The sequence below is a fragment of the Anser brachyrhynchus genome (genome assembly GCF_964034855.1).
Source record: "Anser brachyrhynchus genome assembly, contig: SCAFFOLD_331, whole genome shotgun sequence".
NCBI classification, from domain to species: Eukaryota; Metazoa; Chordata; class Aves; order Anseriformes; family Anatidae; genus Anser; species Anser brachyrhynchus.
This window is the reverse complement of record NW_027663569.1, coordinates 43,067-57,379: the sequence shown is the minus strand read 5'-3', so window position 1 is coordinate 57,379 and position 14,313 is coordinate 43,067. Positions and strand designations below refer to the sequence as shown.

Sequence of the window (14,313 nt, the reverse complement as noted above, 5' to 3'; positions counted from 1 at the left end):
TGCCTTTGCGGGTCCCCGAAACTTGGGGGGCGGGGGGGGGTCCCGGGGGTCCTCCGGCCACCGGGGGGCGCTGCGGGGCGGGGAGGTGCGGCCGGGCCCAAGATGGCGCAGGCCGTGAACGTGGCGGAGCTGAGCCTGCCGCAGCTGGAGGTGCTCAAGGGGCAGCTCGACCAGGTGGGGCCGGGGGGGGCTTGGGGGGCACAAAGGGGGCTGGGGGGGGCAGGAGGGGTTGTGGGGCCCGGGAGGAATGGGGGGGCCGGGGGGGGGGGGCTGCGGGGAGGTGTGTGGGGCGAGGCTGGGCCTGGAGGTTTGGGGGGGGATTTTTGCGGCCCCAGGGGGGCTGTGGCGGCCTGGAGGAATCTGTGGGGCACGAGGGGGGCTGTGCGGCTTACGGGGAGTGTGTGAGCCTGGGAGGAGGTGTGTGGGGCCCAGGGAGGATGCGTGGGGCCGGCTGGCCCACAGGAGCTGCGCAGCAGGGTGCTTCACGCCCGACGTCCCCCAGTCCCGTTTCCGCGGGGGGCACGGCTGGGGACAGCCCCCACCTTGGTGCCCTCCCCGGGATGAGGCCGTTTCCCTCCTGCTCCCCCTGCGCCCATCCCTCTTGGGCTCCAGGGCTCACCCTCTGATCTCCCGTGGCTGGTTTGGGGCCGTTCCCAAAAACCAGCTCCAGAAGGGACCCTGCGGACCCAGCCCCACGAGGGTCCCCTCCGGCCCTTGGGTCCCCTCCAGCCGTCCCCCCGCGGCCGGGCCGCACGCTCTCTCCCCAGGAGGTGGAGTTCCTCTCGTCCTCCATCGCCCAGCTCAAGGTGGTGCAGACCAAGTATGTGGAAGCCAAGGACTGCCTCAATGTCCTCAACAAAAGCAATGAAGGCGAGTGGGACCCCGAGGGGCCGATTTCCTCCCTCCTGGCCTCACCGGCTCTGAATCTCGCTCAAAATCACCTGGGGCACAGAGGCAGCAACCTCTGTTCTTGGGGGCTCCCCTTGCCCTGGTGCTCACTTCTCTGCTTGCTCTCCCACAGGGAAGGACCTGCTGGTGCCGCTCACCAGCTCTGTATCCTTTGCTGACCCCACACCATTAACACCCCGGGGGTCTTTAGGGCCATCGGTTCCATCCCTCAGTGCCGTTGATCCAGCACAAACCTGCGCTGGCAGCATGGCGTGGTGCTGCCAGCGCCCCGGCTCTGCCCCAGCTCGGGGCTTTGCTCCGGGAGGTGCGTAACCGTCCTGGTCCCCTGCTTTCCCTGACTGTCCCCGCCAGATGTACGTCCCTGGGAAGCTCTCGGATGTTGAGCGCGTCCTGATCGACGTTGGAACCGGCTACTACGTGGAGAAGGTGAGGGGTGAGCGCCGGGAGTGTCACAGGGCGGTTTGGCAATTAGGGAACTGCTCCCATGCCTGTTTGCACCAACGGCCATTGGGTTGGGGCCGTTGCGGCCGCTGCTTCCCCATGGCGCAAGCAGGCTGATTTCTGAGCCCTGGGAGGGCAATGGGGCTCCCAGCAGGGTGCTCAGCACCTTTGCACGCCCCTGGGGGCTGTGCTGGTGTGCGTGGAGCACGGGCTTGGCCCCGGAGCAGCCGCCTTTTGGCGGCAGGTGATGAACGGGGCTGCCTCCGGCTGCGGCGTGCAGGATCTCAGCGCCCCGAGGCCGCTGTTGCCCTTTATCTGCTCAGACGGCAAATGATGCCCGAGACTTTTTCAAGCGGAAGATCGACTTCCTGACCAAGCAGATGGAGAAGATCCAGCCGGCGCTGCAGGAGAAGCACGCCATGAAGCAGGGTAAGGGCCAGCGCCGCCACAGCTCAGCACCTGGGGCCCCCCTGGCAGCCCCCTCACCGCCCCGGTGCCTCCTCTTCCCACAGCCGTGGTGGAGATGATGAGCCAGAAGATCCAGCAGCTCACAACCCTGGGGGCAGCGCAGGGTGCCACCACCAAGGCGTAGCCTTCGGCCTCGGGGGGCTGCCTTCCTCTGCATCATTGCTGGGCCGGGGGCACGGACTGCAGTGTGTCCCCTCCCCGTGCTCCTCGCCTTGCCAATGCCCCGACCCTTCCCCTTTTTGTAGGCAGCCCCTCGCTGCCAGCGTGTGGAATAAATTGAGATGTGGGAACATCCCCAGCGCTGCCTGCTGCTTCTCGAACCGCGGGGCTGGGGGGAGCGCCCCCAAAAGCAACCGAGAAACTGCCCCGGCCCCTCCACCTCTCTTACACAGGGGTGAGGACGTGGCGGAGCCCCCCCAGTCCAACAAAACTCAGACGCCTTCCCCCAACAGAAGTACTTTATTCTACAGCCGTGCCCAGGCCCCTCGCCCCGGTGGCGGCTTCTGCCCTCACCTCCTCCCGGCCCCGCGCTATGTACAACTGTGGGCTCCAGCCCTTCGCCGAGGGCGTCGTGGGCCCGAGCCCCACGGCATGGGCAGCGCAGTCCGTCCGTCTGCCCGCCCGCCCGCGGCCTGGCTCAGCGCACGAAGAGCGGCTTGTGCACGCGCTTGTGGCGGTTGAGCGTGGCGCTCTTGGCGAAGCTCTCCCCGCACTCCACACAGATGTAGGGCTCGTGGCCGTGTGCCTGCGCCCGGTGCCGCTCCAGCTCGGCACCGTCGCGGCAGCTCTGCCCGCACTCGGGGCAGGCCGGGGGCTGGCTGCGGGCGGCGTGCACCCGCTGGTGCTTCAGCAGGTTGGTGCTCTGGGCGAAGCCGCGGCCGCACTGCCCGCAGCGGTGGGGCCGGGCGCCCGAGTGGGTGCGCTGGTGCTTGATGAGGTTCTTGCTCTGCGTGAAGCTCTTCCCGCACTGCCCGCAGGTGTAGGGCTTCTCCCCGGTGTGGATACGCTGGTGCTGGATCAGGTTGGAGCTCCAGCTGAAGCTCTTCCCGCAGTCCCCGCAGCGGTACGGCTTCTCCCCGGTGTGCGTGCGGCGGTGCTGCACCAGGTGCGAGTTCTGGCTGAAGCTCTTCCCACACTCCCCACACGTGCTCGGCCGCTCCCCGGTGTGAGTCCGCTGGTGCCGCAGCAGCTTGGACCAGTGGCTGAAGCTCTTCCCGCACTCGTTGCAGATAAAGGGGCGCTGCCGCCCCCCCCGCAGCCGCCCCCCGCTGCCCTCCTGCTCCTCCTCGCCGTAGCCCCCTGCCGCTGAGCCGGCACCGGCCCCCCGGCCCCCCGCCGCCCCCCGCCTCTTGCCCTTGGAGGCCAGGGGGCTGTGGGGGATGACGGTCTGGATGATCTCGTGCGGCAGCACCTCATCCTCGCAGTCGCTCACGATGCCATCATCAGCTGTAGGCCACAGAGAGGCTGGGGAGGGGGCTGGGAACCTCCCCCCCCCCAAGACTCCTTTCCACTCCCCCGGGGCTCTTTTCTGCCCCCTGGGGCTCTGCGCCCCCCTCCTCACCGATGTAGACCCTCCGCACCATGCCTGCCTCGTCCGAGTCATGGAGCTCCACCACGCAGGGCTCGTCCTGCTCCATGGGGGCGGCTGGGGGGGGCCTAGGGGGCGCCGAGCCCTTGGCTGAGCACAGGACCCCCACCCCAAAACCCTCTCTGACGCCCCCCACCCCGTGCTGCCTCCAAGCACCGGTGGCTGCGTGCGGGTGCCCGGCCTTTGGGGGGTTACAGCAACTGCTGGGGGGCTAGGGGCCCGTCATGGCCCCCCCAGGACCCTTTGTGGTTCCCCCAGGACACTTTGTGCCACCGCAAATCCCCTTGTGGCACCCCAGATCCTCTTCAGTCACCCGAAATGCCCGTATTTCACCCCAAATCCTCTTGTGCCACCCCAAATCCCTTTGTGCCAACGTAGGTCCCTTTGTGCTGCCCCAAATCTCCTCAAGCCACCCGAAATCCCTTCAAGCCATCCAGAAATCCCCTTGTGCCGCCCAAAAACTCGTTTGTGCCCTTGTGCCACCCGAAAACCTGTTCGTGCCCCCCCAAATCCCCTTGTATAGCCCCAAATCCCCTCGTGCCATCCAAAAATCCCCTTGTGATGCCCCCAATCCCTTTGTGCCACCCCAAACCCCTCGACGTTGCAAATCCCCTTGTGCCCCTTCGTGTCCCTTGTGTCCCCCCCTCCTCCAGTTCCATCGTGTCCCCTGCATCCTCCCGTGCCCCCCCACCCCTCTTTGCTCCCCCCATCCCTTTGTGTCCCGTCCCTCCCCCGTGCCCCCGTCCCCCTCCTCACCTCAGCTCCGGGGACAGCAGTGGCTCCGTGCTCGGCCCAGGGGACGGCAGCGGAGATCTGGGGGGGACACACGGGCGGCAACACTGGGGGGGGAGGTGACAGCCCCTCTGTGACTGGGCTCCCCCCCGGCTGTGCCCCCTCCAGAACTGGGGGTGGGGGGCATCACAGACACTAAGGTGGGGGGGAGGGGGGGGCAGATTTTTTGGGGGGAAAGGATTGGAAAAGGCAGATGGGGGGGATTGAGGGGTTGAGGGGGGAAGATTTTGGGGGGGAAGGATTGGGGGTGCAGATTTGGGGGGGGGCGGATCCTGGGAGGAGGAACCGGATGCCGGGGGGGGGGGGGTCAACGGATTCCGTAGGAGGGGGGGGTGTCATGGACTGAGGGGGGGGGTCACGGACCGGTCCCCAACCCCGTCCCCAGCCCCCGCAGGATGCGGCCGAGGGGGGGGGGGGGGGGGGCGGGGGTCGGGGGGGGGCGGCGCTGCGGGCGGCGACCGGGGCCATCTTGGCACGGGGGGGGCACCAACCGGGGCGGGGGCGGCTCGGGCACGGCGCTCCCCCCCCGCGCCTCCCCACCCCCCCCGGTTCCCTCCCCCCCCCTCCTCCTCCCCCCCCGCCCCGGGCTTACCGGGCCCCGCCGCGGCCCCGCCGCCGCCGCCGCCGCTTCCGCCCGGCCCGGCCCGAGGAGGCGGCGGCGGCTCCGCGCCGGCGCCGGGGGAGCGGGGGGCGGGGGAGGCCCCGACCCCCCCTCGGGGACGGGGAGGGGGCGGCGGGGACCGAGGAGGGGGCGACGGGGAGGGGAGGGGGGGAGAGGAGCAGCCCCGGGGGGGCCCGCGGCCGGTAACGGGACCCCGGGGGGGGCGCGGCCGGGGGGAACGGAGCAGCCCGGGGAGGGGGGGGGGCGCGGGGAGGGTCCGGGTTGCACGGTGCCGCTCCCAGTTGGCCCAGTGCAGCCCCAAAGGTCCCCAGTGCAGCTCCCAGTTTGCCCAGTGCACTCTGAGGGTTCCCAGTGCAGCTCCCAGTTTGCACAGTGCAACCCCAAAGGTTCCCAGTGCATGGCTCCCAGTTTGCCCAGTGCACCCACAAAGGTCCCCAGTGCAGTTCTCAGTTTGCCCGGTGCACCCACAAAGGTTCTCAGTGAGGCCCCCAGTTTGCCCAGTGCAGCTTCCAGTTTACCCAGTGCACCCACAAAGGCTCCCAATGCATCCCCCAGTTTGCCCAGTGCACCCCAAGCGTTCCCAGCATGTCCTCCGGGCTGCACAGCGCACCCTAAAACTGATCCAAGCACCCTCCAAAAGCATCCGGCGCACCTCAAAGCCCCCCAGTGCACTCCAATGTGTTCCCAGTACACCCCAAAAGTGCCCAGTCCATTCCAGTGCACCCCAATGCCACCCAGTGCACCCCGAGGTTCCCAGTGCGCCTCGAAGCTAACCAACGTGCCCCAGTGCTGCTCCGTGCACTCCAAAACCACCCAGTGCCCCCCAGTTTGCCCAGTGCACTCCCAGAGGTTCCCAGTGCACCCCTGTATGTGCCCAGTGCACCCCTGTATGTGCCCAGTGCACCCCAAAGCACCCAGAAGGTTCCCAGTGCACCCTCCAAAACTGCCCAGTGCACCCCAAAACTGCCCAGTGGAACCCCCAAGGTTCCCAGTGTAGCCCCCCAGCTTCCCAGTGCATCTCAACATCACCCAGTTCATCCCCCCCGGCTTACCCAGTCCACCCCCCTGAGCTTCCCAGTGCACCCCAACGTCTCCCAGTCCACCCCCATAGGTTCCCAGTCTATCCTCACAGGTTCCCAGTGCACTCTCCAGCCTCTCAGTGCACCCCAATGCCTCCCAGTTCATCCCCAGAGGTTCCCAGTGCACCCCCCTGCTTCCCAGTACCCCTTCCACAGCTTTCCAGTGCACCCCAACACCGCCCAGTCCATCCCCATAGGCTCCCAGTGCACCCCCTGAGCACCCAGGGGTCCTTATCCAGCCCCCCCCGCCCCCCCCCAGCACTCGGGGGGCGCGGGGGGCAGCAGGGGGGGGGGGCGAGGGGCCGAAGCAGCCGCGGTTGCACGCAGCGGGGGGAAACTGAGGCACGGGGCATCGGTGCCCCCCCCAGAGCAAACCCCAAGCCGCAAACCGGGCCCGCCCTCCCCAGGTCCCCGCGGATCGAGAGGCCGGGGCTCCCGCGGGTTCTACCCCCGTGGGGGGACGCAAGGACAGCCCCCCCCCCGCCCCGCTCCGTGCCTCAGTTTCCCCCACGTTTTTTTTTTTTTTCCTTTGGGGGGAGCGGCCGCGAGGCACAAAGGAAACCCACATCACCCCCCCATCACCCGCCCCCCTCCCAGCGCCTCCCCAGCCCCCCCAAAGCGGGGCTCCCCCCTCCCCTGCAATGGGGGGGGGGTGTCACCGAAGAGCGAGGGGGGGGAATCCCCCCAAAATCTCCACCCGCCAAACGACTTCGCCCTCCCCCCCATCACTCACCTCCGGGCGCCGCGGCGCGGCTTTGGGGACTCGGGAAAAGAGCGGGTGCCGGGGGGGGACGGGGGGGGGGCAGTTGGTTTGGGGGCGGTTTCCAGCGGTTTCGGGGCACCGTCGCGGGAGGCGAGGAGGCGGCGGGGCGGGGGGGGGCCGAGAACAGGAAGGTCCCAGCCACAGCCCGGTCCCCCGGCCCCGCGGCCGCCCAGCGGGGGGAGCCGAGGCTGCCGGATACTGCGAGGCCGACAGCTGGGGGGGGGGCTCGATGGGAGAGAAATAATGGGGGGGGGCACCCGTTGCGACACCCCTGCCCCCCCAAGCCCAAGGGGACCGGAGGGGGTGCCCCCTCCTCCCCCACCCCCCGATTGTTATTTTTTTATTTTTTAATGGAACTGGGGGCGGGGGGGGGGATAGGGGGTGGTAGGGGGGGGTGGCACAGTGCTTTGGATGGGGGGGGGGTCCTTGCAGCGTCCCCCCCCACGGCGTTCCCGCTCTGTGTAAGGGCTGCAGCCACTCCGCATGCAAATAGGGGCTGGAAGTGATGCAATCCCAATCCCCATTCCCATCTCCAGCCACATCCCCATCCCATCCCCATCAAATGTTTAGGGTTGTTTGGAAAGAGTGAAGGCGCAGAGTCCTGTTGAGTGTGGGGTTGCGTAAAGGCTCCCCCAGGGAGTTCAGGTGTACCCAAAGGCTTCCGCTGAGAGCACTTTTGGATGGCAGAAAGTGGCACCGTATGTGTTTTTTCGGGTCTAACTCGGGTTCAGCTTCTTGTTGCGGTTAGGGTTATGTTTAGGGTTGTTAGGAAAGAGTGAAGACGCAGAGTCCTGTTGAGTGTGGGGTTGCGTAAAGGCTCCCCCAGGGAGTTCAGGTGTACCCAAAGGCTTCTGTTGGGAGCACATTTTGATGGGAGAAAGTGGCGCCGTACGTGTTGTCTAGGGTCCTACTTAGGGTTTGGCTCAGTGGTCTGGTTAGGGTTATGTTTAGGGTTGTTTGGAAAGAGAGAAGGCACAGAGTCCTGTTGCATGTGGGGTTGCTTGAATGCTGCGTGGTTCCTGAGAAAGGTGTTGTAGAGGGAAAAAGGTTGTCTGGCATGGCAGCTCCTGATGGTGGTCTTCTTTGGTAGGTGAAGCGGTGCCTGAAGCCCCATCCCGTGTAGCCTGAGCACGCCTCACTGAGGATGAAGCCTGCTTTCCAGCAGTTCCCAAAGGCATGTTGGGGCTGAAATGCTGTGTCTGTGCTTGGGTTGGGGTTGCGCCTTTGTGAGTTTAGAGATGGGTTTTAAGTTGGTGCAGCAGAGGGCCAGGCTCCATTGTCCTGTAATGTGTTTTGACCCATCAGCATAGCCTTTTGGTTTTCAGATAGCCTACTCAAGTACGTGATTTTTCCTGAGAGTGATGTTATTACATGGAATAGATTTTTTTTTTTTTGGCGTGTAATCTGTTATGCTCCTAGATTTTTCTTTCTATGTAAAGAAAGATGTGAGCTAATTCCAGTTGAAAAAATTTCGGTTACTTGTTTGGTCATATTGTCCTTTCAATATTCAAAGCTGCAGCAAAAGCATGGAGATTGCTGCTTCTAGAAATACCCCAGTTCTCTTGTCTGCACTCTGCATGGTGTTGAGCTAAACCAGATTTAAAAAAAAAAAAAAAAAAAAAAAAAAAAAAAAAAAATCAACAACAAAAAACACCGCAGCTGCTGCTGCTCCTGCTCCCTTTCTACTTTCATGTGCTTTGCCACTCCCCTTTCCCAGGTGATTGGGTTTGGGTGCTGGGGGGGGGGGCAAATGGATATGAGCCCCAGGTATGCCATCAGAGAGCTCATTGTGCCTGGGCTGCTCTTTGGGGTAAGTGCTTTGTTTTTCCTTCAGTTGGTTGCAAGGTTCCTTAGGTGGGTTGGAGTCTATGGACTGATGTGTTTCCAAGCAGAGACCAGTATGCACATCTTTTTGAGGTAACAACTAGTAGGATCTGTTAGAGGAAAGCAATCTATATAGTAGCAGGTGCCTTTATTACATGTAGCTCTTCCACAGGTGAGTAATTCTTATAGCATGTTTATGGATAGGATGATAATGTTAGTTTGTGTGTTTGCTTTGTGGTTCTGGGTCCCTTATAATTTTTGCAGAATTACAGGGCTTAATGTTAGTCTTCGCCTGTTTGTCAAATATTATTGAAGTTCCCACCTTGGTAGTAAAGTGACAGAGCAGGGTTTAGGAGAAATGTATCATTGAAGTCCACTGTGCAAGTATGTAACTGAAAACAGCAGCAGTTGGCAGTTAAGGTGTAGTCATTTTTAGGGATAGGGACAGTTTGTTATATTTTTGGAACTTTTGGCTGTAGAGTCTTTAGACCTTGCAGCCTTCTAGATTTTGAGTGCTTGGAATTCACGTAATAGAGGTATGTTTAGGAGGGGTTGCTGGCTAACTTGTTTTTGGGACGTGGTGATATATGCTTCTGTTTTTGGGTTACTTTTTAATCTCTAGATACATCAAGCCATTTATGTAACTGTCCACAGGATTCACAAAGAGCTTCAGTACACACCACAAGGGGCTTGACTGCATAGGCGCAGTATTACGAAGAGGCTGAGCAGGGTCACCTTTTTCATCTGTAAAGGATAAGTCTGTGATGACCCCTGTCAGGTCTGCTGTGCATTCATGGCCTTCTGGTATTTGTGGACCTGAGGGTGTTTTTTTTCTGGCTCTGGTCTCTGTGCTTGAGACCTCTGTAAGGAGCTGTACTGTTAGCTTGTCCATCACGGGCATGACCTTCTCTTTTTGTTTCTAGTAGCCCAGGTCATAGGCACGGACTACGCTGGAAACTTGCAAAAAAAGTGGATGCCAGCGTGGGCACTGAGTTGGTTGGTGGATTGTGTTAGTTTGTTTTGCCTGTCAGGCAGGCTTTGCAAGCACCTTGCAACAGCGGAGTACATCTCTTGCCACGTTCCTGAGGCGTGCCAGATGTCATCAGTTCCAGTTTCTGAAATGCTGGAGATGCTCAGAGCGCAAGAGGAGCTGGAGCGTGATGCATCTCTTTGGGATGTTAGGTGAGCAAAGCAGTGGTACTGGGTTGGGGAATGTGGGTCTGGGGCTTCTTGGCTGTTGGGGTAGAGGAGGAAAGAAAAAGAAAAGGAAAGAAAGTATAGACTGTTTTGTGGATTGTCACGTTTGTCTGTTCTTTCTCCTTGGTCTAAGCTACGTGACCTTGGCTTGGCACGGCGAATGGAAGCACTAAGCCTGGATCGGAAGGTGACTGGCAAAAAGTTGGAAAACGGGCATTGTTTTTGGTTTGGCAGTCTATTGGTCCACCTCTAGGTGACTCATCTTTTCCAGGGACGAAGAAGATACTGGGAACTAGTTGCCCTTTGTGGTCCACATTGAGGATGAATTCTGAGCCCTGGGAATTAAGTCCAGGGGCAAATGCTGTGTGTTGAGGGTGGTTGGCAGGGGGAGGCGGGGAGTTGTGTAGCAGTTGTCTATTTGATTTCAGTAGCAGAGCAGGTCAGTTGACTACTGTTTTGTTTCTGAGGTGGGTGTTGCATTGCAAGATGCTTGGCCTGCGTGCCTTTGCCTAATGGCACTTTATTTCTGCAGGTAAAGTGGAGCCTCGCGCATGAAGCAATGTCCTGGCTAGCTTTTGTGCTCCTTGTTGAGGATGGAACCTGCCTCCCATCATTCCCAAGCTAAGTTGGGGGGCAAGTGCTATGTTTGGTTTGGTGTTGTGAATGGACCCATAGGGTGAGGGTCTGTGCTTTTAAGTCATTGCAGCGGATGGGACCTTTCAGGATTGAGCACGGTCAGACGGAGAGGGGGGTGGGGGTTCTGTCAGGTAGGGCTTGAGCATGTGCCAGGCAGGGCAGTTCCAGCTTGGTGCCTGTGTTCTGTGTTGTCTGTGCTGTGGCTCTTGGTGCTCAGTAGGCCCTGGGGAAGCCATCCTGAGGGTATTGAACACTTGACCTCATTGGAATAATGCTGATGCTCAATTGGAAGCTGAGCAACTCTTGTCTTGCAGTGGGAGCTTAAAGAGCTCACTACTTCTGTGTGTGTAATTTTTATTTTGTATCAAATGTTTCCTGATACGATCATCATATGTTACGCACCCCTCAGGTCTTGATATCCTCATTGCCTTCTTCCACTGGACAGATTAGATGGGCAACTTGGTAGCCACACCAAAGGTCCTAAATGCTTGTTTCATCATGGTAGGGCTGATCTGAGCACTTTTTGACTTGCAGTCGCAGCTTAAAGTGCAGATGTGTTTCAGGTGTTGCGCATCATATTTGGTTTCAGATTGCATCTGTTTCCATTGTTGCTGTTGTGGAAGTCATGTGGGCTTCATCCGGAGCTCTGGCTTTGGAATTCATTTCCAAAGCCTTTTTTCTTAAGGGGTTTACACTCCCCATCCTTCCGGTCTCTGTCTTAAAGGCAGGCTTTTTATGCCTCCATCATCCCAGTTCTGGCAGTTGCTTCCAGTTGCAGGTCATGACATTGGAGTCTCTCCTTGTGTCTGCTGCAGAGCACCTGTTCTGACTTGCTGTTGCCATAGGGCTTCCCTCTGGGAGTCTTTTTTTTTTGTTGTTGTTCTGTGTTTTGTTTGTAGTGTGCCTGTGTGTGTGTGTGTTTGGCCTGGAGCTGTCCTGCCTGGCAGTTAGTGATGGTAACTAACGTGGCGGTCCATCGGTGTACTAATACATTGTCTGGACTGTTTTGGCAAAGACATCCAGTCTGCCTCTGGGCACGTACTGAAGGGCAGCTGGCACAGTCATCTCAGTGGTGTTTGCAGATGTGGAAGGGGAGACTCGAGCTGCTTGCGAGCAGCTGTTCGCATAGTGCTTGAACAGTGTGCTGGAAGAGGTCTGTTGAATCTTGAAAGCTTGCAGATATGGGGTTTTGAATTTCTTATCTTTTTCTTTTCCCTCCCTAGTAGAGGGTAAACCTTAGGAGGAACCAGTCAAAGGAAAGAGCGCCTTCTGGAACTGTCAAGCACTCGGTAGGCAACCTGGTGACCCTAACCTGGGTTAGGGTTGTGGTTAGAGTTGTTTGGGTTAAGGGGAATAAGGATTTTAGGGTAAGGGGATCAAGGTTGTGGGGATAAAAATGCTGTTTTTGCACAGAGTTCCATCGTTTAGAGGGAAGGAAGGTGGTATTGAGAGATGCTTGCAGTGATAAGAAAGCTGAACAGACAACCTTGTAAAATACAGACAACCAGAATCCTTAGAGCAATTACATGGAAATCACAGTGTAAGAACCATTACCACCTCAAAGAGGAAAAAAGTCAAGAAAAAAAGCAAGTTGACTTGTAACAGGCCAGCAGCTGTGTATTTTCCATGAAGCACTGGATAGATTGTGAACATGGATTACCCAGTCAATGGGGAAACTGGGGAGGGTCCCGGTCATCGAGAAGAGGAAAAAAAAAAAAAGGTATATAAAGTATATAAATAGTTAGTGTTATGGAGCTAGTAGGTGGCTTGTGGGATGCCTGCCATTGCAATTGCGAATAAAAATGCTACCTCACTGAGATCCTTGCCTGAGCCTATGTTATTGGTTACAGTGTGTTTCTAACAAGGTGTTAGGGTTTTAAGGTTTCAGGGCTAAGGCACTAGGGTTGGGTTTCAGGGTTAGGGTTTCCAGGGTTTAGGGTTAGGATTTTAAGGGTGTTAGGGTTGGAGTTATAAGGGTCAGGGTCCAGTCCTAATTTTTAGGGTTAGGGGTTTTAGGCAGAGGTCTTCAGGGGTTTAGTGGGGTGAATTTTATTGGGTTAGGGTTTTCAGGGGTAGGGGTTATGGTTAGATCCCTGGGTGCCGTAGGGTTAGGGGTCAGGGTTCTTAGTGGTTAGGCCTAATATCAGGGCGGAAGGCCAAAATAAGAGGTTGGGAGCACCCCCAAAATTGAAGGGTTGAAGCCCCAATTTGGGGGACCCCACAATTTTGAGGTTCCTTCCCCTAAAATTGGGCGGAAGAACTCTTAATATTAGGGGGAAACCCAAAAAAGGAGGGTGGGGGATTCTAAAATTGGGGCAATCCCCAAAATTGCTTGGGTCCCACCAAATTAGGGGAGGAACCCCCAAAATTGGGTGGGTGAACCCCAAATTGGGGGGAAGAACACTTAAATGGAAGTGTGAAATTCCAGAATTGAATGTGGACCCCCCAGAACTGGGGAGGAATCCCCAAAATTAGAGGGGACCCCCCAAAATTGGGGTTAAACCCCATATCTCGGGGGACAAAGCCCCAAATTAAGGGAAGGAACCTCAAAAATGTGGTGAGAACCCCAACATTGGGGGAAAGAACCTTAATATTAGGGTGGCAGGCCAAAAAACGATCGTGGGGGACCCCAAAATTGTGGGGGACTTGGAAGTGGGGGTGAGGAATCCCCAAATCAGAGGGGAAACCCCAAAACTGGGGGGGCGAAGCACCAAATTAGGGGAAGGAACCCCAAAATTGTGGGGAAGAACCCTGAAATGGAGAGCTGAAAACCCGAAATTGAGGGGAAACCCCCAAAACGGCGGGAAAACCTCCATAAACACAAAACGGAACTGGGAATATACCAGAGCAAAAAATGGCGTCCTACGGCAAGCTGCGAGGCTCAATTTTCCGGGGAGTGCTGGGAAATGTAGTTCTTGGGCACTGGGTTTCTAGGAGGCCATGTTGCCTTCCCAGAGCATGTCGGGAGGTGTAGTTCTCGAGAAGCTGCTCACCGGGCGGCCATGTTGGGAGCCCGGGGAATGCCGGGAGATGTAGTTTTCCGGCACTGGACTTCCGGGAGACCATATTAGTTTCCCAGAGCATGCCGGGAGATGTAGTTCTCGGAGCACTGGACTGCCGGGAGGCCATGTTGGGAATCCGGGGAATGCCGGGAGATGTAGTTTTCCGGCACTGGACTTCCGGGAGGCCATATTGGTTTCCCAGAGCATGCCGGGAGATGTAGTTCTCGGGCACCGGACTTCCGGGAGGCCATGTTGGGATTCCGTGGAATGCCGGGAGATGTAGTTTTCCGGCACTGGACTTCCGGGAGGCCATATTGGTTTCCCAGAGCATGCCGGGAGATGTAGTTCTCGGGCACTGGACTTCCGGGAGGCCATATTGGATTAGGGTTAGGGTTAGGGTTAGGGTTGGGTTTGGGTCGGGGTCCGGGTCAGGGGTCAGGTCAGGGTCAGGGTTAGGGTTAGTGTAAGGCTTTATGGTTACTGTTAGGGTTAGTGTTATGGTTACTGTTAGGGTTTGTGTTATGTTTCGGGTTAGGGTTAGTGTTAGAGTTAGGGTTAGGGTTAAGGTTAGGGTCAGGGTCAGGGTCAGGGTTAGGGTTACCCCAGAGCGGAACCCCAGAGCGGACAGGCAGACGGGTTAGGGTTTGGGTTAGGGATAGGGATAGGGTTAGAGTTAGGGTTAGGGTTAGGGTTTCGGTTAGGTATAGGGATATGGTTTGGGTTAGGGTTCGGGTTTGGGTTTGGGTTAGGGGCAGGATTTAGGGTTAGGGTTAGGCTTAGGCTTAGGGTTTAGGGTTAGGGTTAGGGTTTGGGTTAGGTCTAGGTAAAGCGTTTGAGTTAGGGCTAGGGTTTTCGTTAGGGTTTTGATTAGGGGTAGGATTTATGATTAGTGTTAGGGTTAGGAGTTAGGGTTAGGGTTGAGGTTTAGGGTTACTTTTAGGGTTAGGGTTAGAGGGTTAGTGTTAGGTTAAGGTTAGGGTTAGGGTTAGGGT

At 58.4% G+C, this 14,313-nt stretch overlaps 2 protein-coding genes and 1 long non-coding RNA gene across 6 annotated transcripts; 2 read left to right on the top strand and 1 right to left on the bottom strand.

Annotated features, from left to right (window-relative positions):
- Positions 1-41: 41 nt before the first annotated feature.
- Positions 42-2,112, top strand: PFDN5 (prefoldin subunit 5). Its single transcript, XM_080609427.1, has 6 exons — positions 42-174; positions 768-870; positions 1,022-1,053; positions 1,261-1,335; positions 1,674-1,779; positions 1,863-2,112. The coding sequence occupies exons 1-6, from the start codon at positions 103-105 to the stop codon at positions 1,940-1,942; spliced, it is 468 nt and encodes a 155-aa protein (XP_080465553.1). The 5' UTR covers positions 42-102; the 3' UTR covers positions 1,943-2,112.
- Positions 2,113-2,258: 146 nt separating this feature from the next.
- Positions 2,259-4,889, bottom strand: LOC308187257 (uncharacterized protein). The gene is made up of 4 exons (XM_080609426.1): positions 4,791-4,889; positions 4,163-4,219; positions 3,380-3,474; positions 2,259-3,264 (listed from the first exon to the last, which is right to left on the bottom strand). Exons 3-4 carry the CDS (start codon positions 3,453-3,455, stop codon positions 2,456-2,458), a joined length of 885 nt encoding a protein of 294 aa, XP_080465552.1. The 5' UTR covers positions 3,456-3,474; positions 4,163-4,219; positions 4,791-4,889; the 3' UTR covers positions 2,259-2,455.
- A 2,183-nt stretch (positions 4,890-7,072) lies between these two features.
- On the top strand, positions 7,073-13,426 carry LOC308187264. Of its 4 annotated transcripts, none has more exons than XR_013944552.1 (3): positions 7,073-7,360; positions 7,753-9,668; positions 9,817-13,374. It is a non-coding gene; the product is annotated as an uncharacterized lncRNA (long non-coding RNA). The 4 variants fall into 4 exon arrangements; XR_013944551.1 differs by lacking the exon at positions 7,073-7,360 and adding an exon at positions 13,412-13,426 and having other exon boundaries at positions 7,421-9,668; positions 9,817-13,287; XR_013944553.1 differs by lacking the exon at positions 7,073-7,360 and having other exon boundaries at positions 7,421-8,472; positions 9,141-9,668.
- Positions 13,427-14,313: the final 887 nt, after the last annotated feature.